The sequence below is a fragment of the Pelecanus crispus genome, chromosome 4 (assembly GCF_030463565.1).
Source record: "Pelecanus crispus isolate bPelCri1 chromosome 4, bPelCri1.pri, whole genome shotgun sequence".
Lineage (NCBI taxonomy): Eukaryota > Metazoa > Chordata > Aves > Pelecaniformes > Pelecanidae > Pelecanus > Pelecanus crispus.
In genome coordinates this window covers 87,725,501-87,753,443 of record NC_134646.1, presented here as the reverse complement: position 1 = coordinate 87,753,443, position 27,943 = coordinate 87,725,501, and the positions used below count along the sequence as shown (strand labels likewise).

The 27,943-nt window shown below is 61.3% G+C and overlaps 1 protein-coding gene across 1 annotated transcript; it reads left to right on the top strand.

The window, feature by feature from the left end:
* The first annotated feature begins 5,131 nt into the window (after positions 1 to 5,131).
* On the top strand, positions 5,132 to 25,469 carry LOC142593430 (protein O-GlcNAcase-like). Its single transcript, XM_075709441.1, has 17 exons — positions 5,132 to 5,171; positions 8,737 to 8,788; positions 15,096 to 15,193; positions 15,675 to 15,805; positions 16,867 to 17,038; positions 17,397 to 17,495; positions 17,832 to 18,116; positions 18,428 to 18,556; positions 19,088 to 20,208; positions 20,283 to 20,457; positions 20,774 to 20,830; positions 21,785 to 21,870; positions 22,116 to 22,220; positions 23,980 to 24,071; positions 24,510 to 24,702; positions 24,782 to 24,953; positions 25,333 to 25,469. The coding sequence occupies exons 1-17, from the start codon at positions 5,132 to 5,134 to the stop codon at positions 25,467 to 25,469; spliced, it is 3,144 nt and encodes a 1,047-aa protein (XP_075565556.1).
* The last annotated feature ends 2,474 nt before the right edge of the window (positions 25,470 to 27,943 follow it).

Below are 27,943 nucleotides of genomic sequence, written 5' to 3'. Positions count from 1 at the left end.
CCCGCGCCGCCGCCACGACCCCGCGCGCTTCCGCCCGCCCGCCGCCTCTCGCGCCGCCGCGGGGGCGGGGCCGGGGCGGGGAGGAGCTGGGGACGCACGTGGCGGGGCGGGGCGGGGGGGGAGACCGCGGGGGCGTGGGTGGATGCGCGCGCCCGCCTGCGCGCGCCGGGGGGTGCCCACCGCGCCCCGACCCCTGCGCAGCGGCAGCGCCCGGGCGCCGGCACCGCTCCGCGATGGCGGGTGCCCGGGATGTGGCGTCCCCTCGGGGGTCTCCGGGGGGACCCGCGGGTCTCCCGGTGGCTCCTCGTAGCTCTGCCCCGCGTCCCCAGCCGCTGCGTGCCCCCGCGGACGGTGCAGCGCTCGCGGCCCTGCCAGAAGCCCTCTCCGCCCACCCGTGGGCAACATCGCGGCCCCTGCTGGGGGCGAGGCAGGGAGCGGGAGCGTCCCGGGGGCCATCTCCGCAGGGCTGCGCCGTGCCCGTCCAGGGGCTGCGGGAGGACGGCCCGCGGCGGTCGCAGCCTGGCCCCCCGAGAGGGGGGCGTCCAGCGCCATCACCCCCGGCACGGCACGTCTTTGTAGACGCCTAAAATGATGGTCTGACTGGCGTAACACACCTTGAGGCCTGGCCTGTGAATTAGGGCGTGTATCTGTCAATAAAAGCAAACACAGAAGAGGAAGATATTGCTGGACATACTCTAGATACGGACTGGCTCTGACCTCCAGAAACCACCTGGGAAACGAGAGGGATAAAACCAGCTTGCCGCAGGGTCGGGACTGTCCAGCCCCCTCCATGAAAGAGCCACCTGCACGTCCCCCACAGCCAGGCATCCTCTGGGGCTGCCCGCACCAGAGCACGGCTGCCCGCACCAGGGCACGGCTGCCCGCACCAGAGCACAGCTGCCCGCACCAGGGCACGGCTGCCTGGCTGCCCACACCAGGGCACGGCTGCCTGGCTGCCCACACCAGGGCACGGCTGCCCGCACCAGAGCACGGCTGCCCGCACCAGGGCACAGCTGCCCACACCAGGGCATGGCTGCCTGGCTGCCCACACCAGGGCACGGCTGCCAGCACCAGAGCACAGCTGCCCGTGCAGGCTTGGGCTACTAAGGGCTTTGGGCCGGGGAGTGCAGGAATCCCCAGGGGAGGCTCTCCCAGACCTTACTCTAGATAAAAGAGAGGAGGTGCTCAAGGGTGTTGAAATGAAGAGCAACTTCAAAGTGCCTTTCAGAGAAAATTTAAGGAATTCAGGGAGCTGGCCATGAGGTCCAACAAAATGCATTCAGAAAACCTGGCAGGGCTTTAATGAAGCAATAGGGCACAACGGACACAATCCCAGCACTGGGGGACGGGGAGGCTCATAGTTCAGATAATAACCTGAAACTTCAGAAGGAAGGGCATAAAAGTGGAAACTAGGTGAAAAAAATAGGAGGAACAGAAAAAAATAACAAAAAATCAGGGAAGCCAAAGGATGAGATGAATTGTAACTAGCAAGAAGCATGAAGGATTGCAAGAAAACCTTCAAAAAGGAAGGGCAATCTTTTTAGGAAGGCCTGTTGTGACAGGACAAGGAATAATGGATTTAAACTACAGAAGAATAGATTTAGACTAGACATAAGGAAGAAATGTTTTACACTGAGGGTGGTGAGGCACTGGCAGAGGTTGCCCAGAGAGGCGGTGGAGGCCCCATCCCTGGGAACATCCCAGGCCAGGTTGGCCGGGGCTCTGAGCACCCTGGGCTGGTTAAAGCTGTCCCTGGCACTGCAGGGGCTGGGCTGGGTGGGCTCTAAAGGTCCCTTCCCACCCAAAGCATTCTGTGATTCTATGATTCTATGATTCTATGAAGGTGTCAGTAGGAGGATGCTGAGCAGCCCATGTGTCCCACTGTCCTACTGAGACTGGGAGGGACAGCAGAAGGTGACAGGACTCAAGTGCTCAGTGGCTTCTTGCCCTCAGCCTGCCCTGAGGAGGGTGGCTGCGATCACGTGATTCACACTACTAACGTGGGTGACGCAGGCCACACCCTCATAAGGGAAAATGTGATCAGACTGGCTGGACTGAAGATAAATTAGGGTAATATTGAGAACTGGTAGGGGATGGATGAGGTTTCAGAGAACAGGAAAAAGGAGTGACACAATGCCTGTCTTTGATAGGAGAAAAAAAAGGAAGCGAAGTATTAGAGGCCACTTAGCCCAACTTCAGAGTCCAAGAAAACCATGGAAGGAATAGCCAGATGCTCCCAGAGACAGCAGGGAAAGGGAGGGATCACAGCAAACACACCTGTGTACGCACAGCCCCGCCTGACTTCCTTCTCTGACAGTCTGCGTGGGCAGGTTAATGTCATCCACATCCCTCTACCTCTACCTCTAAGTGGGCCCCTCAGCACAAGGAGGACATTGAGGTGCTGGAGCGTGTCCAGAGAAGGGCAGCGGAGCTGGGGAAGGGTCTGGAGCACAGGGCTGATGGGGAGCGGCTGAGGGAGCTGGGGGTGTTCAGCCTGGAGAAGAGGAGGCTGAGGGGAGACCTGATCGCTCTCTACAACTACCTGAAAGGAGGTTGTAGGGAGGTGGGTGTTGGTCTCTTCTCCCAAGTAGTTAGCGATAGGACGAGAGGAAATGGGCTCCAGCTGAGCCAGGGGAGGTTTAGGTTGGATATTAGGAAAAATTTCTTCACGGAAAGGGTAGTCAGGCATTGGAACAGGCTGCCCAGAGAGGTGGGGGAGTCCCCATCCCTGGAGGGGTTCAACAAACGGGCAGAGGTGGCACTTCGGGACATGGTTTAGTGGGCATGGGGGTGTTGGGTTGATGGTTGGACTGATGATCTTAGAGGGCCTTTCCAACCTTAATGATTCCTAGTTTTCACTTTCATTAAAAAATAATCCAGCCACCAAGCCAGGAAACATGAAATTATGACTCTCCCCTTAATTGGTTTAGTGGTGGACTTGGTAATGTTAGGTGAATGGTTGGACTGGATGATCTGAAAGGTCTTTTCCAACCTAAATGATTCTATGATTCTGTAATTCTATGATTCTAACCATGCCGTGTCCCTGGGCACTGCGGCCACTCCAGGAGCGCTGGGCTGCTCCCAGCACTGCCCCTGCCATGGCTGGCCACTTCAGTCTGCCCCAACGGCCTTCTCCAGGGCCAGGATCGAACTCAGCATTCTCCAGCAGCAAAACTCGGTAGGGGCTGGTGCAGGCCATGAGGCAAAGAGCAAGCACAAGCATGGCCTGTGCCCAGCAAGCCCCAGCAGTTGCTCCCTGCACATGAATAACCCAACCTGGTAGCGCCGAGCTGGCTTTCCTGCAGCACCATTGTCTGTCCTGCACGCAGCACGCAGTTTTTATTGCTGTGCATGAGTCTGGTGATGAGACTGCTGTTCAGGTGCTGAGGCTTTAAGTGCTCTGGGGTCTCCTTGCTTTGCTCAGCCTCCTCCATGCCATACTTCTGAGCTTTGGGCAGACCTTGCTAGCCCACAGTGCACTCTGATGGCCTCTTCCCTGCCAGGTCACTGCCGGTCAGTCGCTCTTGGGCTCCTTGCTGCTTTGATGGCCCAGACACCATGACTTGACTTCCTAGCACTACACTAACCTGCAAAGGGAAGAGGGAGACGCCGCACATCCTGATTTTTTAGGCCTCTGATGCCCACTTCTGTGCAAGCCCATGCCTGTGGGTTAAACAGCTGCAGGTCATGACAGCTGCTGGGAGGGCACTTGCCAGTGCCTCACTGCAGGAGGAGTGCACCTCTGTGCTCTCCTGGCTCCGTCTCTCACACTCGCATGGTAACAAAGTCGTGTACTTGCTCTCTGGGTTATGATGCCATTTGGCTGGGGAAGGCTGCAGGGATGCTGCAGAACACCGGCCCCCCTTACAGTGAGACTGACAAACAGGAAAAGTGGTTAGAAGAAGAGCAGAGCAATTCAGTGACGTCAAACACGCGGTCCTGCATGTAGGCAGGTACCAGTGACTTTGTAGCTGCAGGACAGGGAACTAATGACATGGCAGCACTTCTGCAAACCAGAACCTGTAGGACAGAGAGGATCACGAGCCAAACATGTGTCAACAGCTCAGAGCAGTGTGACAAAGGGCAAATAGCAGCCTGACATATGCAAGCAGGTGAGTCACATGCAAGGCACACAAAACAGTCCTGATCTCATGGACCGGGCGAGCCAGACAGGCTTCACACCCCGGGCCTGGCATGAGGGTACCAGCGGGGAAGGTGCCAGCTCAGTGATGAATACGAGGGGGTGATGACACCCGGCCCCCGGGGAACAGCTGTGAAGGCGGGAGAGAGAACGGCGGCACCGGGAGAGCACCCGCAGCTGGGGAGCCCGGGGGATGCGGTGCGGGGGCTGGCGGGCGCACCGGGCTGGGCCCCGGTGCCAGCGAGCGGCCGCGGTTGCAGCCCCGCCGTGCAGCGCCGGCAGCACCCGGGGCGCCGGGAGCGGGGCCGGCACCGGGCCGCGGGTCGGGAGCAGGCGCTGCACCGGGCCGGCCCCACCCGACGGCGGGGGCGGCGGCGGCTCCGGCCCGGGCCGCGGCCCCGCTCCAGCACAGGGGCTCGGGCATCCCGGGGCGATCTCCGGGGAGGGCTGGGGCGCCCGCCCCACCGCGGGGCGGTTTTGCTCGGGGGCTACCGGGGCCCCCGGCCCCGCGTCCTGGCCCCGCCGCGGCCCCACCCGCCGGGGCCGCCCCCTGCGCTGCGGCGGGCGCGTCTCCGCGGGGGGAGGGCAGGCGGTGGAGCCGTCCCCCCGCGCACTACTCCATCCCTCCGCGCATCCCTCCATCTCTTCCTGCATCCCTCCATCTCTTCCTGCATCCCTCCATCTATCCCTGCATCCCTCCATCTCTTCCTGCATCCCTCCATCTATCCCTGCATCCCTCCATCTCTTCCTGCATCCCTCCATCCCTCCGCGCATCCCTCAATCTCTTCCTGCATCCCTCCGTCCCTCCTTGCATCCCTCCATCTCTCCCTGCATCCCTCCGTCCCTCCTTGCATCCCTCCGTCCCTCCCTGCATCCCTCCATCTATCCCTGCATCCCTCCGTCCCTCCCTGCATCCCCCCGCGCATCCCGCCACCCCCCCGCGCCCTCCCCCGCCCGCCCCAGCATCGGCAGGGCCGCTCCTGCGCGGGTATGGCGGGGCGGCCGCGCTTCCTCTGCGGCGTGGTGGAAGGTAGGTCCCTCCGGGGCCGCGGCTGGGGCCGCCCGGGCATCGCAGGGGCTGGCCCGGTCCACCCAGAGCGACCAGGGGCCGGGAAGGGCCGCCGGGACCCGAGCCGCGCCCGGGACACCGGGTGTTGGGGAGGCTGGAGCCGGGCCCCTGCACAGCGCCCTACCTCTGCCCAGGGGTACGGGACCAGCACCCCCCACTGACGGTCCCCAGCTCTTTCCCAGAGCACTGCTGCACCCCGCAGCCATCCCAGCACAGCCGGACTGACCCCCCGCTTCCCTCCCGCAGCGGGGCTTGGGGACCCGCTGCTCTGCCCCCAGCACTCTGCAGTGTTTTTTTCTCTGCCCTGGGCGTGGGGACAGCATCCCGGTGTGTGCCGATCCTGCCTCCCTGCCACAGTGCTGCCTTGGGCTGTGCCCAGAGCTGGCCGGGAAGAGCCCGGTCTCTCAGGGCAGCTCTGTTTGGCTCAGCCCTGTCCTTCTGCCCACCCCCCCACCCCCCAACTCCTGTTTCTGCAGCACAGCACCTCTGGAGCTGGGCCAGGCCTGGCACCCACTAGGCAAAAGCATCTCCACTTTTCGTGGCGGCACAGTACCCCACTGAAGCCCACTTCCCACTGCCTTGCCTGGGAGGAAGCAAAAGCACCATGCAAATAAACACAAAATAAGTAGAAAGTGCAGGGATGGGGAAGTTGATAGTAAAAAGAAATATGAGTCAGACAAGAATCATTGATATAGGAAAGCTGACCTGGGAAAGAGAAGGACACATGCTGCCGGCAGAGCCACTGCAGGAGGAAGGGTCCCTAGAGACTGAGGAAGGAAAGGCATCCCTCACCCTGGTAGCACGGGCCCAGGCAGGGAAGGTGGGGTGGTGCTGCGGCAGGCAGGCTGCTGAACGGTGCGGCTGCAGCAGGTGTGTCCTACACAGAGCCCCCTGCTCCCTCCAGACACCCTGGACGTGGCTAGCAGCACCAGAGAGCGCGGACGGACTGACGCCTCTGGGTGACCTCCACCCAGGACAGGAGAGGGGCTGGGGAACAGCTGGGGCCTAAGGGCTTTGCTTCCCAGCGTGTTCATCAGAACTTTGCTAACAGTTGTGAAGAAATTGCTGAGGGACGTCCCAGAGGGTCCAGACTTTGGCAAGTAATGGTGTTGGGTTACTGATGTAGTGATCTGGGCCATGGGAGAGCCGAGGTACAAACGCACAGCATCATTCGTCAGTGCTTATCTGCCTTCAAAAAAGCAGAGCACCAACATCACTCCTTTGGGGATGCAGCCACAGGTACAAAGAGATTTTGCTAGTACAATTTAAGCCACTTTACTGGGCAGAATACACTGGGATGGCATTTTCAACAGAGCTGTTGCTGGCAGGGCACGTGTAGGGGGTGAGTTTCATACTTGCAAGGCAGTGTCAGTTCACAGAAAAGTGTGAGTGAGGCACGTGCAGGCAGGTGCTGTACAGGGGACTCCTGGGACCTCCCTGTGAGCCGAGCAGCAGTTCCTATGGATTGGGAAATGCAAAATCTATTTGTCATGGTAATACCTTCTTTGGGTGAAATGTGTGCTGGGATCCTTGAGTGGCCACAAATTTGGCCCCGTGCACAGTGGGGGATGGCTAGTAGTGTGAATATATATTATTTCAAAGTAGATGGAATAACCGTGTAGATGTTCAAGCAGGTAGCAGGTCTATCTGCAAAGAGGATGACATTCAGTGTGTGCTGTGGCACAACCTACCACACCATTTGCCAAGGCTGGTGTTGAGGGTTGCAGGGTGGGCTCCTGCCAAAGGGAGCAGGGCATCGGGGTCCCCTCCCAGGCAGATGAGCTCCGGTGCACTCAGGTGCTTTGGGGAAACACGGGTGCTTTTCTGGGCAATACTGGCCTCGTGCCAGACGCTGAGAGCCAGTCCTTTCTCCCAGACTAACAGTCATTGCCATCTGCCCTTGTGCGCTGCCCAGTTCAGTGAATGCATTCACTTCCCTGAATATCTGTTCCTGTTGGCCTTGTCTGCTAGGAAGTGCACTGACTGATTTAAAAGTTGCCCATGATGCAGAGCCCATCCGAAACTAGGAAGCTGCCTTGATGGCTAATTGCCATCACTGTTCAAGACGTAATGTATTTTCTGTGGGTCTTCACACTGCAGCTGCCAGATCTTGCAGAGACTTAAAGTGACTGAAGATTCCTCTCTTGCTAAATTTCAGGTCTGTGCTGGAACACTTACAGGTTCCCCTTAACCTCCTCTTTAAGAAGCTGTCAAATCTGCATCTCTCCAAACCCTTACCTGCCTATTCTCCCATTGTCCCCAAGTGAACCGGCTTGCTTTCCTCTGGGTATTCTTTCTTGCTGGCTTTGCAGGCAACTTTGCACCTCCCAGGTCTTCCTACATGCAGAAATAGGAAGGGCTCTTCCTTGAAAGCAGTCCCAAGAGGGGAATGGGTGCTGCACGTCCAGCAGTGCCCCTGCTCACCCTATCCAGTCACAGGCTGGTTCCCTGCAATGCAGAGCACAGGGCAGACTGTCACAGCTGCTGTGGTGCTGCAGCCTCAAGCTCGTGTCAGACACTGGTGCCCAACAGCCACCTAAAGCCTGCAAGCAGCAGGAGTGGAAATGTTAAGAAACACTTGGGAATTTGCTGACTCCAGATCTGTATTTCCTGCATTCGGTTTTGTTGATGTGAACGTTCTGGGAAGGAAATGTCCTTGCGGCCAGCCCTGGTGCTCATTGATGAGCGTCTTTGTTAGCAGACAACTGGTAAGGTTGCTCCCTGGTGCGCTTTCCCTCTCTGGATTTTCCCTTTGCAAGCTTATGGGGATGGTGTTTTCCAGTGGGGGACAGACAAGGTGTCTGTGAAACGTCTTGTGGAGTCACAGCCCAGCACTCGTGGGCATCCCTGCAGGTTGTTTTGTGTGTTCCTGACTGAACAGCTTGCCATGAGACAGGGATGCTGCCTCCAAGTCCTGCCCTGCTGCAATGCAGGTATGTGTTTGCAGGGTGTAGGGGAGAGCTGTGTCAGTGTGATTTTGGTGCAGTTTGAGTTGTGCAGTGATTAAAGACAGAGAGAGCAGCTTTTATAGCCCATACAGGAGTGATGATGCTCTGCTTGATACAGCCTGACACTACACAGACACACAGAGATGCAGAGTTGGTATCTGTAAAGGAGAAAATCTCCAGGCAGAGAACTCTAGGATGGATGTACAATAGCTCTGTGCTTCGGTGCACCCCAAAGTCATGCTAGAGTGCCTTATAACCTAGCCAGCCCTCAGCCGTCTCCTCTAGGCTTGGCTTTTACTGTGCAAATTCTACCTCCCGGGTTAAGTGCTACCTTGTGCAATTCTTCCCAGCTGCCTCTTTCTGGGAAGGATGGAAGCACAGACGTTATACTTACTTGCTTGAATACCAATGCCCAGCAAGATCATAGCAGGATAATAGACATTTGAAGTACGCGGAGGTGAACAACTGGTGGATCTCTGAGTTTGAGAGCAGCCACTTAGGGATAGTACAGAGAGAGGCTCTGTTTTAAGGCAGTTACTGACAACTGCACTTTGGTGCTTTTTTTTCCCCTTTTACAGGTTTCTATGGGAGACCATGGTCTATGGAACAGAGGAAGCTTCTCTTTCAATGGCAAGTACCCTGAATTTTCTTTTCTGAAGGTACTAGCCTGTGGCAGAGTGACAGGGTGGAAGCCAGAGTGCTGTGGAGGCAGGAGCGGTGAGGGAAAACGTGCGGGAGGGAGGCTCCTGGGGCTGGCCTGCCTTTGGGACGCTGGGGCGATGGCAGCGAAGGGGGCTCATGCTTCTCCCAGGGCTGCTCCTGCAATGTCCCCCCCCTGTCCCAGCACTCTTGCACCCCCGGATCCGGCCCGGGGAAAGACTCCTCCGGAATCCTCCGCCCCGGGCCAGGTGCAGTGGCTGCAGGAGGGATGGGCAGCCCGAGGGCGCCCGGACAGATGCGGGCTGTGCTGCCCTGTGCCGGCAGATGGTGCTGGGACTCTGCCACAGCCCAGCTGCAGCCAGATGTGCTTGGCTGGGGGGCCTGGGCCAGGGCGGGGCGCCCCAAGGGAATGGGGTCTGGGGATGGGGCCCAGAAGGGGCTGGGTGGGCACCAGCCCCTGCGTGCTGGCGCAGCGCAGCTGGCATGGGTGCTCCAGTGAGGGTGCAGACCCACAGGGAGATGGCAGTGGGACAGGGTCAGACCCTGCGGCCCGTGCCATGGGAGGAGTGATGGCAGCTGGGACGGGTTTGGAGAGGAGTGTGGGGGCTACACGAGCCTGAAAATGCCGCCTCTGGAGGCACCGGAAAAGCTGCTCTGCCCTGACTGCAGCGTGGCGTGGGTCGGCTAGGGCAGCCCATGTGCAGGAGGGGGGTCAGGGAGCAGGTGGGGCTGGGGCTGGAAATGGGAAGTCAGATCTGCATGAGAGAGAATGTGGGGTGCTCAGCGGACTGGAAGCCCACCTCAGGTGCTGACCTGGCAGGATGAGGATCCGTTGCCTCATCTCTGGACCGTGCGGGCACCAGCCCCTGTGGGTGCGCTGGCCGCAGGACAGCACGTTGTGTGCCCGCGGCCACCAGCAGCAAGTGGCCAGCTCGCCCTGGCTGGAGCCGCACTCCCAGCAAGGGCACCAGGCAGGTGCTTCCAGCCAGCCCCGCCTCGCTGGAGCCAGGCTTATCATTTTGGAAACAGACGGCACAGCAAACCTGTATCACTCCACTGTGGCCACTTTATCCTGAGTCTGCCATCCCTGCTTGGTGTGGAGGTGGCCCTTGTGTCCCTGTGAGTCACCATGTATGTCTGTACGTCACCATGAATGTCTGTGCGTCATCATGTGTCCCTGTGACAGAAGGATGTGGGCAGGATCTGTCACTGGCTGGTTGTGAGAATCACCTTGGGATGGGAGTTGATCTGTGCAGGAGAGAAAAAGCCCTCTCCTAGCAGCTGGCGCCCATGCATCAGTGGGGTGACCTGCCACCGGCGGACTGGGGCCCTGCGGGGGCTTCCGTGGAGCATCTGGCACGGGCAGCATGATGGTCACAGCCTAGGCAGTGCACCGGGCAGTGTGGGTGCTGCCCTGGTGATGGCATGGACAGCATGCTGGGGATGGTGCGGAGAGCGTGCTGTTCAGAGCAGGGGCAGTGCACCGGTGACAGTGTGGGCAGTGCACTGGTGATGGCTGGGCAGTGGGCCAGGGACGGCAGGGCTGTGTGCTGGTGACAGCGTGGGCAGTGCACCGGTGATGGCTGGGCAGTGGGCCAGGGACGGCAGGGCTGTGTGCTGGTGACTGCTGGTGATGGCACTGGCAGCCATGCACTGCGTGGGAAATGTGCCAGGCATGCTGCGAGAGCGCACTGGTGACAGTGTGGGCAGTCACAAGTGCAAGTAAGGACCGTCGTGCAGGGACCAGAGATGCAGATACAGAAAAATGTAGCTTAGAACATTTGGGGAAAATGCGCAAGAAGGAAAGCAAGATGTGATGTTTCAAAGTATATTAGGAATGAGAAGGTCTAATGATGGCCTTGTCTGGTACTGGACTGGGATGTATGTTCACATGTTTGCACATGTGAGCGGTATGTTCATCAGTGTTTTTCTTCCCTGGAAAGAAACAAGATGAGGCATTTGTATCATGTGGTACATGAAGTGCTTCCCAGTCTGTTCATCATGGGAAAATGTAAACCATTGTCTACTAAGGAGGAAAAATAAAAATAAATGAATATATCAGATGGCTTTCATACAGGAGTGCCAAAAGAGCTGTCTAGGGAGGTGTCTGCCCCATCCTGATAATTTCCAGTGAGTCTTGGATCGCTGGGGAGATTCTGGAAAGAATTTGTGCTTTTTGAGGCCAGAAAGGGCCTTATGACAGTGCAGTCTGAGCTCCTGAAGCAGGCGGGCCCTGGTCTCTCTCAGACCTGCTTCCCTTCAGCTCCGACTGTAGGGGAGCATCTGGAGAGCTGGATGCCTTTCCTCTCCCGTCCTGCCCAAAAGCATGGCCCCGTGAGTCACCCCTGGAACCCGCCATGTCCCTGGCTGCTGGGTGTGGCTTTTCTCTCCTCCGGAGCACTGGTGGGTGGAGGCTTTCCCCTGGGGAGATGAGCAGACTGGGCTCCAAGACTGTTGCTCGCAGGCTTTCCACCTGTGTCTGGGTGTGCGGCCCCTTGACAAACTCACTCTAGTTTATCAGTGTCCTTCCCATGCCGTGGGCACTGCTCTGGCAGCATCTGCAGCCAGCACAGAGGTCACCGAATCTCCCTAGTCCTGCCTGACATTCTGCCGTGATTCATCTGGAGCTCTCTCTTATGCCGAGTTACACTCAGAGGACACTCATGTTCAACTAATTGCTTGCTGTTGTTACTTCAGACACTGTATCTTCTTGTATTCTTTTACCTAGGTAGGACTTTATGCTTGGCTCTATTAAGAAGTATACTGCTTGCTGAAGCCCAGCTTAACAGCCATTTCAGATCACTCCGAGTGCTGTATTTGCTCCTTTATTCTCCACTTACGTGGTCTTTGCCACCTGCAAACTGCACGGGCGCAGCATCCTGCCACGGGTTCACGCTCGCCCAGCTCTGCTGCCCACCCTGCTGCCAAAGCTCTGCTTCAGCACTCACTGTTTCTCAGCACTCTGGGGCTTTCCACCTGCAGGGCTTGGCAAAAATCTTGCAGTCTCAAAGAGTTCCTCTGACAGGCCTTTTAATGTCTGTGGGTCAGTGTTAGTGTGACCCTGTCAGCTAACAGAGTGCCTGGGTTCAGACATGCAGGAGGGGATTCCTCTGCCTCACAGTCCCTGTCTCCCCGCGGGGCGCAGCTGTGCAGGATTCGTGCACTGCTGAAGCAGGTGCCTGAGCTGTCCGGGAGATGTGTCCTGGGCGCCCTGCAGCTGGAGGAGCAGCACAGCTGGGGTCTGGGTCCTCCCACATGCACCCCTGTGCTGGTGGTAGGCAGGCAGGAGGGCAACTGGGTACCTGCAGCCCATGAGCCTCTGGCTGTGCTTGGCTGAGGAATGAAGAAGCTGGTACAGGACTCAACCTATCAAAACTACAGTAAGGGGTGAGTATGTAAGTAATTCATGATATTGTTGATGGATAAGGAATCGGCTGGATGGCTGGCTCAATGTGCAAGTGGAAACCAGTGTCCCCCAGGAGTCCATACTGGGACCAATACTATTTAATATCTTCATCATTGACATAGTGGGATTGAGTGCACCCTCAGCAAGTTTGCAGATGGCACCAAGCTGAGTGGTGCAGCTGATCACCTAGAGGGATGGGATGCCATCCAGAGGGACCTTGACAGGCTTGAGGAGTGGACCCATGAAAATCTTGTGAAGTTTAACAAGGCCAAGTGCAAAGTCCTGCACCTGGGTCAGGGCAATCCCCAATATCAGTACAGACTGGGGAATGAAGGGATTGAGAGCAGCCCTGCAGAGAGGACTTGGGGGTACTGGTGGGTGAAAAATTGGACATGAGCTGGCAAGGGGCACTTGCAGCCCAGAAAGCGAACCGTATCCTGGGCTGCATCAGAAGAATTGTGGCCAGCGGGTTGAGGGAGCTGATTCTGCCCCTCTACTCCGCTCTGGCGAGGCCCCACCTGGAGCCCTGCATCCAGCTCTGGGGTCCCCAGTACAAGAAAGACATGGACCAGTTAGAGCAAGTCCAGAGGAGGCCATGAAAATGATCCAAGGGCTGGAACACCTCTGCTATGAAGAAAGGCTGAGAGAGAGAGAGTTGGGGTTGTTCAGCCCGGAGAAGAGAAGGCTCCAGGGAGACTTTATTGCAGCCTTTCCATACCTAAAGGAGGCTTAGAAGAAAGATGGGGACAGACCTTTTACCAGAGCATGTAGTGACAGGATAAGGGATAATGGTTTTAAACTGAAACAAGGTCCCTTTAGATTGAACATAAGGAAGAAATTCTTTACTGTGAGGGTAGTGAGACACTGGAGCAGGTTGCTCAAAGAAGTTGTGGGTGCCCCATCTCTGGAAGCGTTCGAGGCCAGGTTAGACAGGGCTTTGAGCAACCTGATCTAGTAGAAGGTATCGCTGCCCACGGCAGGGCGTTGGACTGGGTGAGCTTTAAAGGTCCCTTCCAACCCAAACCATTCTATGATTCTAATGCCAGCAGCTCATGGATTCCTTGTAAAAGGAATTAAGGTTGAAGCAGAGTTACTGCTGGTGCCAGATGGTGCACCGTGATGAGCCCTCGTCCCCATTACAGTGGCAGTGCTGAACCCCGTGTTAACTAGGTGCAACAGAGAGGGGTGCAGGCTCTCTGGAGCTGCTCTGTGAGCCTCGCTGGCAGGGTGTGCGCAGCAGCTGCCGCAGAGCTGCCTCTGGAGGTCTGTGTCAGGCCATGGTGGCATGTGGCACACACACCATCCCAGCAGTAAACACACAGCCTGCTCTGGGCTCCCTTCCATTTAAACACCCCCTAACACAGCCAAAAAAAAAGGTGTTTGTGCAGGAGCTGGGCACATCTGGCCACAGTGTGAGGAAAGGGAGATGAGGGCAGGCAAGGGACAGCCCAGCAGCTGTGAAGAGGCTGCAGCCTGCGTATCCAGAGCTGGGCTGGGACTGCAGCACCGTGTCCTTTGCTGGTGTCTCACTGGAGAGGAGATGGAAAAATGCAAGAGCACAAAAGAGCCCTAGTGAGACCCAGTAGCTGCAAAAAACGTTGCAGCAATAGCTTTGAAGGTCTTGACCTGTTCAAGTGACCAAGGCATGATCTGGGAATGATGCAGTAGGCATATAGGGACTGTTGATGGAGTCAGGCCAGCCTGCAGATAGGACATGGGCTTTTCAAGGGGATGATGTGAGGGGGTCTGCAGTGGTGAGGTCTCCCTGGGGGTGTGTGGTTCCCAGAGAGGTACCCTGGGCTGAGTCCCCCAGGCCAGACTGCCTGGCAGGCGCACCCTGCTCCTGGACACTGAGCTTGGGGGAGCGGTGAAGTGCCAGCTCTCTGGAGTGTGTCCACTGGTCCTGCTCCACAGAGACCCCTCACATCCAGAGGAGCAACTAGCTCGTACATACTTGCTTCATCCAGAGTCGCTCGTCACAACAGATAACCTTGCAGCCTGCGTGTTTAGGCTACAAACAAGTTCGGTTCTTGATTACACAATTAGAAGCATAGCTGAAGAGAAAGGGGAAAGAAACCCACCCCAAACATGCTTACACAAGATGCTAAGTGCTTCCACAGGTATCACTGCAAGCCCTGAAAAAGCTGCTGCAAAACTCCAGGGGTGGTTTGGCCTGATGGAGCTCCACAGCTGGACTCCAGGGTTGGGGCTGCCTGTACCCTTGGGGGGCACGTGGAGCAGCAGACTGCTGAGCTTCTCCCTCTGTCACTCCAGCTCCATCCTCTGTCTCGTTGGCCTTTTCGTTCTCAGTTTCCCCCAAGGATCCCCCTTCCTCCCCCAGAGCCACTGCCCTGGCCACTTGCCCCTGCTCCATTCCTTGCTCAGGACATTGAGCTTTTCATCATCACAGGACTGCGTCAAATGGTTAAAACAGGCTGTGTAGGCTAAGCTGGTCCCTCCCACCCACTTTTTCTGCGGCAAGGGTGTTAACTCAACCCATCTCCCAGGAGGCAGTGTCCTGCTGGTCTCTGAGACTTTCTCCTCCAGATGCGCTATCTTTCTGGAGGTCCCTAAACAACACAAATCGTTGGGCTCAGCACTGGGAGCACTGGGTGAGATTTATGTCTCCACATGGCCATGGAAAGTACACAGGGCAGGGCTCCCTGTGCAGGGGAAGAGCTGTGGCTCCGCAGTCTGGGGGGGCTCTGTGTGAGCAGAGGCTGGAAGCCTGCAGGACACAGTACAGCTCCGGGGAAGAAGAGGCACTGGGTGCTGAGCAGCTCCTGGTGTTGCGGGCTGGCACCCGCCCAGATGCCTCTTTGCAAAGAGCCCGTCTGGAGCCTTGGGTAACCCCTTGTCCTTGCTGCACAGGCTGAAACGCTGGGGGCTGAACTGCTACATGTACGCGCCCAAGGATGAGCTGAAGCACCGGCTGCTCTGGCGAGAGCCCTACACAGAGCATGAGGCAGGTAGCGGCTCTGCTGGGCCCCAGCACGGGTGGGCTGCAGGCGTCCCAGGTCCTCAAGGGTGAAGCATGGTCTGCATCTCAGCCAGGGTCAGGCTGGTTGTTACCAGCCTTCCTGCCAGCAACCTGCCTATTGCAGGGAGACCCGCAGGCCCTGCCTAGTGCACGGAGACCCCCAGACCCTGCCCAGTACAAGGAGCCTCCCCAGACCCTGCCCATCACATGGAATTGCCTAGGAGCCCACCCAGCGTGGGGAGCTCCCCACGTGGGTCTCTGGCAATATGCTTGAATATGCCAGGGCCCACAGACCCTTGCGGAGAGTCCTCTGTGTCCCAAGAGACTGGAAACTGTCTCCCCCCCAGATGCCTCCTGATGCCCTCAGCTCCTTCCTTTCAGGCCACTGTGGTTCCCTCTCCCTCCATCCCTTGTCTTCTTCCATCCCTTGCCTCCCAGCGCTCACAGCACTCCCTCTGCTTTGTCCCCAGCCCGCATGCGGTCTCTCATCGAAGCTGCCCAAGACCAGGGTGTGGAGTTTGTATTCGCCATTTCTGCTGGCCAGGACATGGTGTTTTCAAGTGCTGGGGATCGGCTCCTGCTGCAGCAAAAACTCAGGCAGGTACCGTGGGCCATTCCTTCATCCCACTGCTCCCATGCGAGGGGCATGCATGCTTACGTGTGGGCCAGGACATGGTGTTTTCAAGTGCTGGGGATCGGCTCCTGCTGCAGCAAAAACTCAGGCAGGTACCGTGGGCCATTCCTTCATCCCACTGCTCCCATGCGAGGGGCATGCATGCTTACGTGTGGGCCCCATGCCCACCCCAAAGGCAGGTATGGGGGTGTAAACCCCTCCTGGTGCTGCACATCAGGGAGCCGCTCTGTGGGGTGCCCGGTGACAGATGTGCTGTCCCTGTTATGGTGACAAAGAACCAAGGGCTCCATGGATGCCTGAGTGCTACCAGGCAGTGCTGGGGGCAGGAGAGGGATCAGCCAAGCCCCAGGGCTTGCCGGGCACCACCGGAGGCTGGTGCAGGCTGGTGCTGAGCCCCCAGCCCCCAGGGAGGGTAAAGAGCCACCAGCATGGCAGGTTTGCTCCGTGGGCAGCTGCTCCTTCCCGTGGCACAGCCCTGGCAGCAGCTGCCCTGTGCTGTGCCATGCCCAGCCACCTCTCCAGCTGCCCCTGACCAGCCCTGGCACAGGGAATACCCGCCTGGCATGAGGTGAGGCTTCTCCCGAGGCTCTGCTAGCCTCCACTCCTGCCGCCGGGCTCCCAGTGCGGCAGGGCGATGTGCGGGTGCGGTGTCGGGGGAGCAGACGTGGCGGGCAGTGAGCGGGGCTGCCCAGCAGCCGTACGGTGGGAGCGGGCTCTGGGCCGCTGCAGCACAGACTCTAGTTTGAAAGGGCTGCTAGCCCGTGGCAAACACAGCCATGTTCAGGGCTTGGAACAAGGTGGGCCGTGGCCACAGGGCTGGCGCACGCCCTCAGAGCGGCTGGGCCCTGTGTGCGGCATCCACTGGGCAGGCGTGGGGGACGTGGCGAGGGCTACCCTGCCCGCCCCGTCCGTCCGGGCACCCCTCTGCTGTCATCACGGGGCCCAGGTGGCAGGGGCTTGTCCAGGGCTCGCTGCCTCCTTTCTCCCTGCTGCCCAGGGATCCTAGCAGCCCGTGCCCGTGCCCGCAGGTGGCTGCCATGGGGTGCCACTCCTTCGCACTGCTCTTCGACGACATCGACCCCTGCATGTGCCAAGCCGACAGAGACGTCTTCCCCTCCCTGGCGCAGGCTCAGGCCTCTGTGGCCAACGAGGTGTACCGGGAGCTGGGCCAACCCTCCGTCTTCCTCTTCTGCCCTACAGGTACCGCCTTCAGCTGTGTGGCCCCCACCACCCCGCCCGTGGGAGCCCCGTGCTTGGCCAACTGCGGCACACCCCACAGCAGACTGGGGTGCCCTTCAGCTGGCTGCACCCAGCACCTATGTCTGCTGAAAGCTGATGGCCTCCGCGGCTCCCCCCAGTCCCCCTATGCTCCTGTGGGAGCCCTGGAGATCTCAGGACTAGGACAGGACAGGCTGCAGATGGGCTGGCACTTCAGCAGCCGTGCATGCTGTATTCCCTGCACTGTGCATCTCCCCAGCCCCTAGCCATCGATCCCGGACAGCCTTTTTTTCTCCCGGTCTCTCTGGTCCTCAAGGGATGCTCTGTGCTGTCTCCCCAGAGTACTGCAGCTCTCTGTGCTCTCCCAGCCCCAGCCAGTCCTGCTATTTGCTGACCCTCGGCCAGGAGCTGCTCCCAGAGATCGGTGTCATCTGGACAGGTGAGCGCCTGGCTTGGCTCTGAGCTGTGTGGCCCTGTGCCGCTTCTCAGTGAGAGCCAGCGTCTGCAAACCCTGCAGCCGCGAGTTCTGTCCCGGGAGAGGCGTCAGCAAGTGGCCCCATCATGGTGCCTTTCAGCATTGGGGTGTGCAGCCCTGGCCACGCAGGCAGCGGGTCGGGCTGTGGGTCTGCTATCCTTCTGGCTAGGGAGGGTGGGGTGGGACTCGACCCTCACCTCCATGCTCAGTGCCCAGATGTGTGCATGTCCCTCTTGTGAGTGTCCATGATGGACCGCGCTGCCTGTGTGCTCCACACACGTCCATGCTGTGATGCTCCAGGCCCAAAGGTGGTGTCACAGGAGCTCTCGGCCGCGCTGCTGGAGGAGGTGGAGGGTGTCCTGCAGCGCCGTCCCGTCATCTGGGACAACCTGTACGCCAACGACTATGACTGCAGACGTGTCTTCCTGGGCCCCTACACGGGACGTGCCCCCGGCCTCATGCCCAGGCTCCGTGGACTGCTCCTCAACCCCAACTGCGAGCTCCAGGCCAACTTCATCCCCATACACACATTGGGCAGCTGGTTTCAGAGCGAGCTGGGGAGCTGTGCCCACCCTGATCGTGCAGGTACCTGGCCCCAGCGCCCCAGGCAGCTCTGTACATGGGACCCCAGTGCCAGCAGTGAGCTTGTGCACCCAGGGTAGGGCCCTGCCCATCGCTGCCCATCTTTGCCGTGGCCCTGCAGGCTTTCCTGCATGGCAGCCTGGATGAGGTGTCACCTGGCTGGGCACCACCTGACATCCCAGGGCATGGGATCCATCCTTGGGGCATCTCCTTGGCAGGGGGGGTGGCAGGGCTGCCCGCCCTCAGCGTGGCATGGGATAGCTCCGTCAAGCAAAGAGTGGGGCTGCACGGGCTGACGAGCTCCAGTTCCTTAGGGATGGAGACTGCGGCAGCCCTGGGGGACAGCCAAGGCCCACGGCAGGGGAGCTACAGCCCTCAGGAGGCCTTGGAGCGGGCGCTGCATGACTGGGTGGCTGAGATAAACCGGCAGGCCCTGGAGCCAGGTAGGTGATGAACTCGCACCGTGCAGCATCCCTCACCCCCTCCAGAGCCCTGCACCAGCTCTGCTGGGAGCTTGGTGGGGTGAGGGAGCCCCACGCCCTGCCCGTTTGGATGAGGCACTCTGGCTGGTGTGGCAGCGGGGTCTGTGTGTGTTGTGGTGGGCAGGCGTGGGTGTCCATTGCAACATGCTGCCCCGTGGGTGCTCCTGCCCCAGGCGCATCCCAGAGGGGGGCTCCTTGGCTGGCAGTGTGGGAGCCTGGGCCATGATACGGCTCTGGAAGAGGGGGTCCAGCCAGGTGCAAGCTTGGTGCTTTGCAATGTTTGCCTCTGCAAAGCCTGTGGCCTCACCAGCCACAGAGGCCTGAACTCCAGAGCACAGAGCAATGCAAAGGCCATGGGCCTGGCAGCTCCCCAGTCCCTGCCAGCTCGGAGATGGAGCTTCCCGGCACGGCTGCCCCCAGGGCCGTCCTGCCCCACATGCAGCAGTTTCCATGCAGGTGCCAGAGGGGCTGCCCCTTGCTCCTTTCTGCCAGGAGGAAGGACCCCGGGACACCCCAGCATCAGCCTCAAGGGAGGAACGAGGCTGCAGCCTGGCACAGCGGGAGGACAGGAGCTCATGCCTGACCCCCAGCCCCATGACTCTGTTCCCAGTGGGGCAGACCAGCGTGGCCCTGAGCCCTGCGGCATGGCACCAGGGGAAGGAAGGAGGAAGGTGACCTCGGAGCCCGAGAAGGGCAGCGGGAGCAGGACCGCTGCTGGCGGTCGGCAGAGCCCCACAGGGGATGGGGACCAGCTCACTGTGGGGAGCAGAGTGAGCTGTGAGCCCTTCTCTGCTCTGCCCAGCACGGCTGGGAGTGCCCAGGCCACGGGAACCCCAGCGGCTACTGAGACCTTCCACAGCCCAGGCCCTCCCGTGTGCTGCAGCAATGGGCCCAACACCAGCCAGAACCTTCCCCTACCCACCAGTGATGCCAGGATGGAGGATGGCAGCCCCTCCCAGCCCCCCAGCAGTACCCAGCCTGAGGCCAGCAGGGCTGACATGCCCCAGACACCCGCAGGGCTTGGGGCTGGCACCAGCCTCGGCCCCCCCGCACCACTCGGTGACAGGGTTGGTGCCAGCCCTGGGGCCCCAGCACCACTCAGTGACGGGGCTGGTGCCAGCCCTGGGCCCTCAGCACCACTCGGTGACGGGGTTGGTGCCATCCCTGGGGCCCCAGCACCACTCAGTGATGGGGCTGGCACCAGCCCTGGCCCCCCAGCACCACTCAGTGACGGGGTTGATGCCAGCCCTGGGGCCCCAGCACCACTCGGTGATGGGGCTGGCACCAGCCCTGGCCCCCCAGCACCACTCACTGAGGAGGCTGGGTCCAGCCCCATGGCCCTGCTGACCCTGGAGGAGGCTGGGTCTGGCCCCATGGTACCACTGGCCCCCAAGGAGGCCAGGACCAGCCCCACAGCACCGCTGACCCCGGAGGAGGCCAGGGCCAGCCCCATGGCACCGCTGACTCTGGGGGAGGTGCGGATGCTGGTGGAGCTCTTCTACCTGCCCTACCATCATGGGCCACTGGCGCAGCATCTCCTGGAGCACTTTCGGTGGCTCCGGGCAAACAGCCTCAGTGTGGGCGTCCCGGCCACGGCACCCGATGCCTGCGAGGTAAGGCTGGTCCGGTCGCTGCTGCGGGATGGTGCGTGTGACGGTTGCGCTGACGCCCACTCCATCTGTCACAGGGCACGCAGTGGCGCAGCCAAGCTCAGGCCTTCCAGCTGCTCTGTGCTCAGGTGTGCCGCCTGTACAGCCGCTTCGTCAGCAGTGCCGGGCGGGCACTGCTCTATGACCTCCACCCCTACCTCTGGGACATCCGCAACATGCTGCTGGCCGCCAGTGCCTTCATTCTCTGGCTGGGTACGTGGCTGGTGCCAGCCCCGAGCCAGCCTCTGTGGCCGCGTGATGCATATTCGCACCCTGGCCAAATCCAGCCGTGTTGAAGTGCGGGGGCCCCCAGGCACTGTGGCACACCCGGGGCGTCTGAAGCTTGTTCTGTGGTGATCCACTCTTTCCCCCACTAAAGAGGTGAAGGTGTCTGGGACCCCCTCCCAGAGGTCTGGGGTCCCTGCGTCCAGCCAGGAGTGCCAGGGTCTTTCCTGGGAGCGCACCTCCCCTTGATGCCTTCCCTGCTGCTGACCGATGGCCCGTGCTCACCACCTCACCTCCTTTGCAGATGGCCATCTCCTCTGCCACCCTGACCCCAAGGACACCTGGGGAAGCTGCTTTGGCTGTAAGTACCGGTGCTGCCCTGGCTCAGCCGCCTGGGCGGTGGAGCCCTGGCTGCTGCCCTCCGTCACCTCCAGCCCGGCAGCAGCAGCCAACGCTCACCATTGGGCCGCCCTTTCCCGTGCTCTGCCTGCCAAGCGGAGTGGGAATAGCCATGGGAAGGCTGGCACCCCTGCGTGCCGACACACCGAGGCAGGATGGGGCACTGCTGCTGGGGACAGGGACAGTCATCGGAACAGCTCTCCACCGTGTCTCACAGTCTAGAAGGAATGCCTACATCTAGGACATGGTTCCTCAGCCCTTTTAATCCAAGGACCCCTTAGCCTTTCTGGTAAAAGGGATCCATGGGCCACTGGGAGCAGTAATGCCCTGGGTGACAGAGGTGAGGTTGGGTTTTGAATACCTGTGCATCACTTTGGAAGCGCCTGTTCCTCTGGTTTAGGGTTCCCTGGTTGCTCTGTGGGCCTTGTGACCTCTCACAAACCAAGAACTGTTACCAGATGACAACCTGAGAGCGTGTCCAGGTTGTGTGAGACGGGGCCATGTGCCTCGAACCACTTCTGCAGGGAAGCAGCTGCATGCAGGGCAAGTTCCCACAGGCACTGCAGAGCTGGCTGGCTGGGCAGGAGAGCAGTGCGCTTCTCCCTACCAGGCTGCAGCTTTCCAACCGCAGCCAGGAGCTGTGTCTTTACCTTACACCTTTCATGGAGGCCGGACCATTCCTTTCCCTGTTCCCCCACTTCAAGCCTTGTTGTGGAGGGTGCATTGCTACCCCAACGCACGGGGCTGGCTGCCCGAGCCCAGGCGAGGGCCCGTGCCCGGCTGCACAGCTGTGGGGGCAGATCCTTGGACCTGTGAGCAGTGTGGATCGTGAGGTTGCTGTGTGATGGAGGCTGATTTCCCCCAGCCTGGCAGGTTTTTGTTCACTTCGCACGTGTCTGTCTCCTGCTGCCTCCAGGGTGCCAGAGCATCACTGCCCCAATCCTGCTGGAGGGGGACGCTGAGCCCTGGGCACGTCGGGGGGGCCTCTTTGGAGAGCTGCAGGTGAGAGCATGCCCAATATCTATGGGGGCTGAAGGAGCTGTTGGGAAGCCAGGATCCCAGCTGCTGCTCTTGGCCTTGCCATTGGGTTGCTGCAAGCTTGGGAAGGCAGAGCTGCCCTGGGCCTCTGCGCCTTGGCTGTGGCTCCTGGGTTTTATGGCGCCTCAGAGGGACCCTCCTCCTGCTGCCTCTAGGACCAGGTTTGGAGCCAGGACAACCTGCTCCCTGATGGACTGTATCTCTTCCAGGCACTCCTGCCTGTGGGGAACAGCTGTGACCTCTTCTACCACCCGCCTCCGCTCTTCCCATCCAGCCAGCTGTACCTCCTGCGCCCGCTGCTGCCCCTGGACAAGGTGGGAGCCGTGGCCCGAAGGGGCGGCCCGCACCACTCAGGCCAGAGCTGGCCTTTGCATGGCCTGTGCCGTACGTGCGCTGATGAGATACGTGCTCGTCTGCCGCTGACCCCAAGACTGAGCTTGCAGTGCAGGGTGATGCAGGTGGGAAGGAACCTCTGGGGTCCGGCCCCCGCTCAGAGCAGGCCAGTCTGGGGTGGGTCACCTGGGCTGTGTCCAGCAGCGTGTCAGGTCCCTGGGCTGGAGAGTGGGTGCTGTGGCCAGCGGCCTCGGCAGGGACTAGTACCCGCCTCCCTGCGACGAGTGCCCGGGCAGAGCCCCTCCTGGCAGCCAGCAGCAGGAGAGGGAGACCCGTCTCAGAGGCGAGCAGCAGGCACAGCCACAGATAAACTGGCACAGACTCGGGGATGCCAGGTTGCGAGGGCAATCTCTAGAGCACTCCCGGTGCTGATCTCCAGTGGTGGCCGCGAGCAGGTGCCAGGAAAGATTCAGAATGGCACAAGTCTGGATGGCGACCTCCTGCCTTCATCAGTCTGCAGCTCTGGGCGCTGCCTCAGCCTGTTGAGGTTCATCTCCAAATCAGTCCCTTCTTCAAACACTCATCCAGTTTACAGGATGATTCCCCTCTGGAGAGGCAGCAGCCTGTGTCAGCCGTGACCTGCCTGCTCCCAGCCCCCTCACTCCGTTTGACATCCCAGCAGCTCGATGGGATGGGGAGGGAAAGGGAGAATTTGGAGGTGGGTGGACACACAAGTTAAACTGCTGCCAAATCCAGCAGAGCCCTGGGTTCCCCACGTACCGCACAGTCTGCAGTGAACACCCTGCTGCCTCACCCTGCTGCCTCTCCTAGCTCAAGGAAATGCTAATGCTGCGAATCCAGCGATCATGGACACAACTGCACATCCCTGCTAAATACAGTACCCGGCAATGCGCGGCTGCAGCGCTTGTAAATAACAGAGGAGGAGTTGCAAGCACATGAGGGCAGATTATAATATCAGACTACAGCTGCCAGCAATTCCCATTGCAAGAGCTTGTTTTCAATTGCCTGTTGTCAGATTTCATCTGATCAGGCTAAACTGAAACAAGCTGAAAATCTGCATCCAGTGAAACTTTGAGAGAAAAACCCAGCTAAGCACTTCAGCCGGTTCTGGGAACGGTGCTCAGAAGCGCGCTGTCCTGCCCTTGTTCAGTGATCAGGGCAGCCTCTCCTTTGAGAAGCAATGCTTTTATTGGGATGGTCTTTTCACTGATCCTGTGAGCAGCAGCAAACTCAAGCCTGACCAAGATGGGAAATTCTAAGATGTCCCACTTTGCACATGCTCTGTGGAGACTTGAGTTTCAGGATTGGTTTTGCTGCCTTTCTGGCTCCTCTGAGCATGCTCCGTCCTGGGGCGAGCGGCATTTCTTCAGCAGCTGCTGCTCTGGGATGCCTGACTGGAATGGCAATTTCTCATTTTGAAGTGCTGCTGTGCTGTGGCAACGAGCCTCAGAGGCCAGCAGAAGGTGGTGCACGGTGCATCACTCGGTGCAGATGCCAGCGCCCTCGGACAGCAGAAGCACATACCTTCCCCTGGCCAGGACGCGCTGGAGGCCGCAGCCCTGGTTGCGGTCCCTCTTTGTGGTCAACTCGGGCAGCCGCCGGCACGCCGTGCGGGTACACGGCAGGGGCTGTGGCGGGGGCAGCAGGCAGCTGAGGGGCAGCAGCGAGGCAGGGATGGGCCAGGCAAAGCCAGGGCTGAGACGGATCTGGGTCTTCCAGGGAGAGCTTTACCGAATGTGCCAGGAGAGTTTGGACTGTGACCCCAAAGTCGCAGAGATCCTTGCAGCCCACCCCGATCTCCTTGGTGACAGGTGAGACGTCCCCCTCTAGGGCTCCCTCTTGCCAGGTGTGTGCCGAGCCCGGCCGTGTGCCGGGCGACACGGGGCCGTGGTGTGAGGCGGTGGCCTCTCCTCGCATCCCTGCGAGGACCGGCTCTGCCTGCACCATGGCTGGCAGTGGCCTCACCCTGCGGGAGGGGACAGGGAGGGCAGTCCCCGTGCTGACGTCCAGCTGGGCCGTGGCAGCCGCCGTGGGGATGGACCCGCTGTCCAGCCTGGCTGCAGGGGGGCTGCAGTGGCTGCCCTTGGTTGAGGGCTTCTGCTGGGGGGGGGTCTCAAAGGGATGGTCGGGTGGGCACTGGGGTGCTGTCCCGCCGGGGCAGGAAGGAGGAGGCTGGCCGGTCTGAGCTTTCCCTGGGGCAGGCTGGGCTCCGGGTGGCAGCTCAGCGGTGCTCATGCTCTGGCTGGCAGGCTGCTGGGCAGCTTCCTGAGCTTGAGCCCCGAGTACACGTTTGTGCTGGAGGATGAGGGTGGTCCATGTGGCTACGCAGCTGGAGCACTCTGCGCTGAAGGCTTCCTGCAACAGCGAGACAGCAGCTGGCTGCCGGCCATACGGCCCAAGTACCCCCGAGACCTGGGTGCAGGTGCCCCTGCTCTGGGACAGGTGAGGGGGCACCTGGAGCAGAGGGGAGCAGGTATGGGGGGGTGGAGGGGGTTCCCTCACTTGTGTTTGTCTTCTACAGGATGACCTGGAGGAAGCACTGCTCTTCTTCCATGCAGACCCTCCAGCTGTGCCCCTGCCTGTGCTGCGGCGCTTCCCCTCCCTGGTACAGCTGGGCATGGCCCCCCGCGTGCTGGACGTGGGGGCCAGCCGCAGCCTGGCTATCTGCCTGCTGAGTGCGCTCAGGGCCAACGGTGAGCATGGCCTCCCCATGCTGGGGGGGGACTGAGGCCCCCTTGATCCAGCACAACCCTGTCCCGACTGCTCCCTTGCCCACCCCAGAGCTGGGAGCTGGCCCCACCTGCACCCCACCTCTCAGCATGGGGCTAGGGAAGCCCTCAGCAGGGCTCCCCATCCCCTCTCTGACGCAGCCTGGCCCCAGCTCCCAGGCACCATGCCCTCCCCTTGCACCAGGGGACACGTGGACCTGTGTCTCAGGGCATCACGCAGGCACCCAGTGCCAAAGGGCAGGGGAAAGGCTGACCCCTTTGTGGAGGGGGTCCCAGCCACTGGCCCCCAGCCCCAGCGCTCGGGTCCCAGTGCCAGGTGCCTGACCTCTCACCTCCCTTCCAGGGTCACGGGGAGTATTTTGCCAGGTCAGTGCCACTGACTGGCAGCAGCTGAGCTTCTACAGCAAGCTGGGCTTCGTCGCCCTGCCAGTGGCCTGGGGCAGCTCTCCCAGCGCTCAGCTCCTCGGACGTCTCCTCTGAGCACGCTGCATTGGGTGCGGGCATGGGTGGGTGCCACAGGACAGGCTGAGCCCCCCATCCCGCACAGCATCGGCTTGACGGAGCAGGAGCAGAGGTGCACCTTGAGCAGGGCAGGTACACATGATGGGGGACAGGGGTGCGAGCAGGATGTCACTGGGATGTGTGCAGGGGACTAGGCTGTGAGAGTCCGTGGGCAACAGAGAGGTATTTCTGCCATCTCGGGAGATTTGGGCACCAGGGCTCCTCCACTCCTCCCCCAGCTGTTCCTGCTTCCTGAGAACCCTCCACCTTTGCTGGGGAGCCGGCAACATCCCCAGGCTGGCTGCAAACCACCAGGCCTGGTGGGAGCCACATGGGCAGTGTTTAGGGTGATGGTCTCGGAGCATGGCACAGTGCATTAGCGCTAAGGGAGTGTCCCTGTCCCGCAGGCTGGGCTGTCCAGCTCTCCCCATCCCCTGTGTGGCCCTAGGCTGGGCAGCCGGTGCCAGGGCTGGCTCTCGGCCCCAAGGACCTGCTTGTCTGTATGGACCAACCTGGTATGAGACGCACTGAAGCAGCCTCCATCTCTGCTTCCCAGGGGCTGAGGGAAGTGCTGACCTTGGCAATAAAGCATTTACTGGGCTCTCACCATGGTTCATCTCTTGGGGGAAAGTGGTGGGGTACCAGCATGTCCCTCAGACCCTCATGCCCACCTTTCAGCCAGCCCTGTCTGTCTGCCTCACACCGGTTGTCGTTACAGCCGGTCCTGTGTAACCTCAAACGAAGCAGCTCCCCACACATCCGCCTCTCCAGCTGCTCCCCAGCCTTCGGCCTCCCCCCACACCATGCTCCAGGAAGGAGCTCCAGGCACTGGCAGCACGTGCTCACAGCAGGGCTCCCCATGGGGTTGGGCAGACCCCAACCCTGCGGGATGGGGCTTTCCTCTGGGATGGGACCCTCTGGGCCTGGGCATCCCCTGTGGTCACGGCTGCCTTGTGGGTCTGGGGGCTGCTGCATGTCCAGGACAGGCAGGATGTCCAAGGGGGGGATGTCTGTCCAACCATCCTGCTGCAGCCTCTGGGAGTGCTGGGAGGGAGGGGTGGAAGGAGCAAACCAGCACTGAAGGTTTCGCTGAAGGTTTCTCCCCCAGAGCCTCCAGACCCGGCTGCCTCCTGGCCCTAGGTGTAAGGAGGAGGTTGGGGCAGGGGCGGCCAAGAGACCAGGAGCGGAGGGGACCTGGGCAGCCCTGCCCTTCCCTGCGCCTTTGCGCTCTCTGGCTTGCCGTGCCCAGAGAGCCGCTCCGAAGGGTGGCAGCAGCCCTGTGCCCGTACCCGGGGCTGCCGTGGGTCACCCGGGCTGGACGGGCGGCTCGGTGCTCCCAGGCTGGCGGGACCGAGTGCCCACGGCAAGGCGGGTGGGCGTAAGGCTCGGGGACCCCCCACGGGCGGGCGGGGAGGGCTGGGCTGTCCGGAGGAAGGCCCGGGGCTGCCCTCCCCGCAGCGGGCAGCCCGCCCCCCACCCCCCGCGGCCCCCGAGCGGCCCCGCAGCCCCCGAGGCTCCGTCCCGGTGGGTCGGTGCCGGCCCTGGAGCGGAGCCCAGCCGGGGCGAGGGGTCCCGGTGGGGCCGGCCACATCCCGGGGAGGTGGGCGCGGGGGGGGGGGGTGGTGTGTGGGGGGGTGCGTCCTCGCCGTACCGGCTGCGGGGCCGGGCCGGGACCGCTCGGTGCGGGTCGGGGCGGCGGGGCGGCACGGGCCGGCCCCGGACACTTGGGCACGGCGCGGGGCGGGCCGGGGCGGAGAGAGGCGGCACAGCTCGGCACGGCACGGCTCGGCACGGCTCCATTCGGCACGGCTCGGCACGGCTCCATTCGGCTCGGCTCGGCCCCGCCGGCTCTCGGCTGGACGCTCTCGCTCGGCGCTGCCGGAGCCGCGCAGCCCGCGGGGACGGGAGGTACCGGCCCGGCGCGGAGCGCGGCTCGGACCGGCGCGGCCCCGTCCCGGAGCGGCGGGGCTGGGTGCGCCGAGCCGTGCCCGGCACAGGCGGAGCCGGTCTGGCCCTGTCCGGGCGCGGGCGGGGGTGCGGGGTGGGGGGGTGGGGGGGCTGCCGCTTGCGTGGGGCCGGGGGGCTGCGGGGCGCGGCGGCGGGAGGGGCTGCGGGGCCGGCTGCGAGGGTCCCGGGCGCCCGATGCGCGGTGGTCGTGCAGGGCCGGGCTGCGGTGTGGCCGGGCTGCGGTGGGGCCGCGCCGTGCAGGGCTGCGTGGGTGCGCGGGAGCGGCGGCTTCGCTGCCCCAAAGCCCCGGCTGTCGCAGCGTCCGTGCCGTGTCTGTGGGGGGCCGGCGGCGCGGGCTGGGCTGTCCCGTGCTGGCAGGGAGGGCGCCCGGTGTTCGCTGCAGAAAGCTGGCTTTGGGCGCTCTGCGGGGCACGGGGCACGGGGCGCAGGGCAGTGCCCTTCGCTGTGCTGCGTGTCCCCGGGCGGCGGGGTGAGAGGGCGTGGGC

What these genes read in the sequence shown, in the direction of transcription:
- LOC142593430 (XM_075709441.1), top strand. Translation starts at nt 5,132, where the DNA reads ATGGCGGGGCGGCCGCGCTTCCTCTGCGGCGTGGTGGAAG. An exon ending in TGCCCACCCTGATCGTGCAG is followed by an intron (nt 18,117 to 18,427) that starts GTACCTGGCCCC and finishes CCAGTTCCTTAG; the next exon opens with GGATGGAGACTGCGGCAGCC. An exon ending in GAGTGCGCTCAGGGCCAACG is followed by an intron (nt 24,954 to 25,332) that starts GTGAGCATGGCC and finishes CCTCCCTTCCAG; the next exon opens with GGTCACGGGGAGTATTTTGC.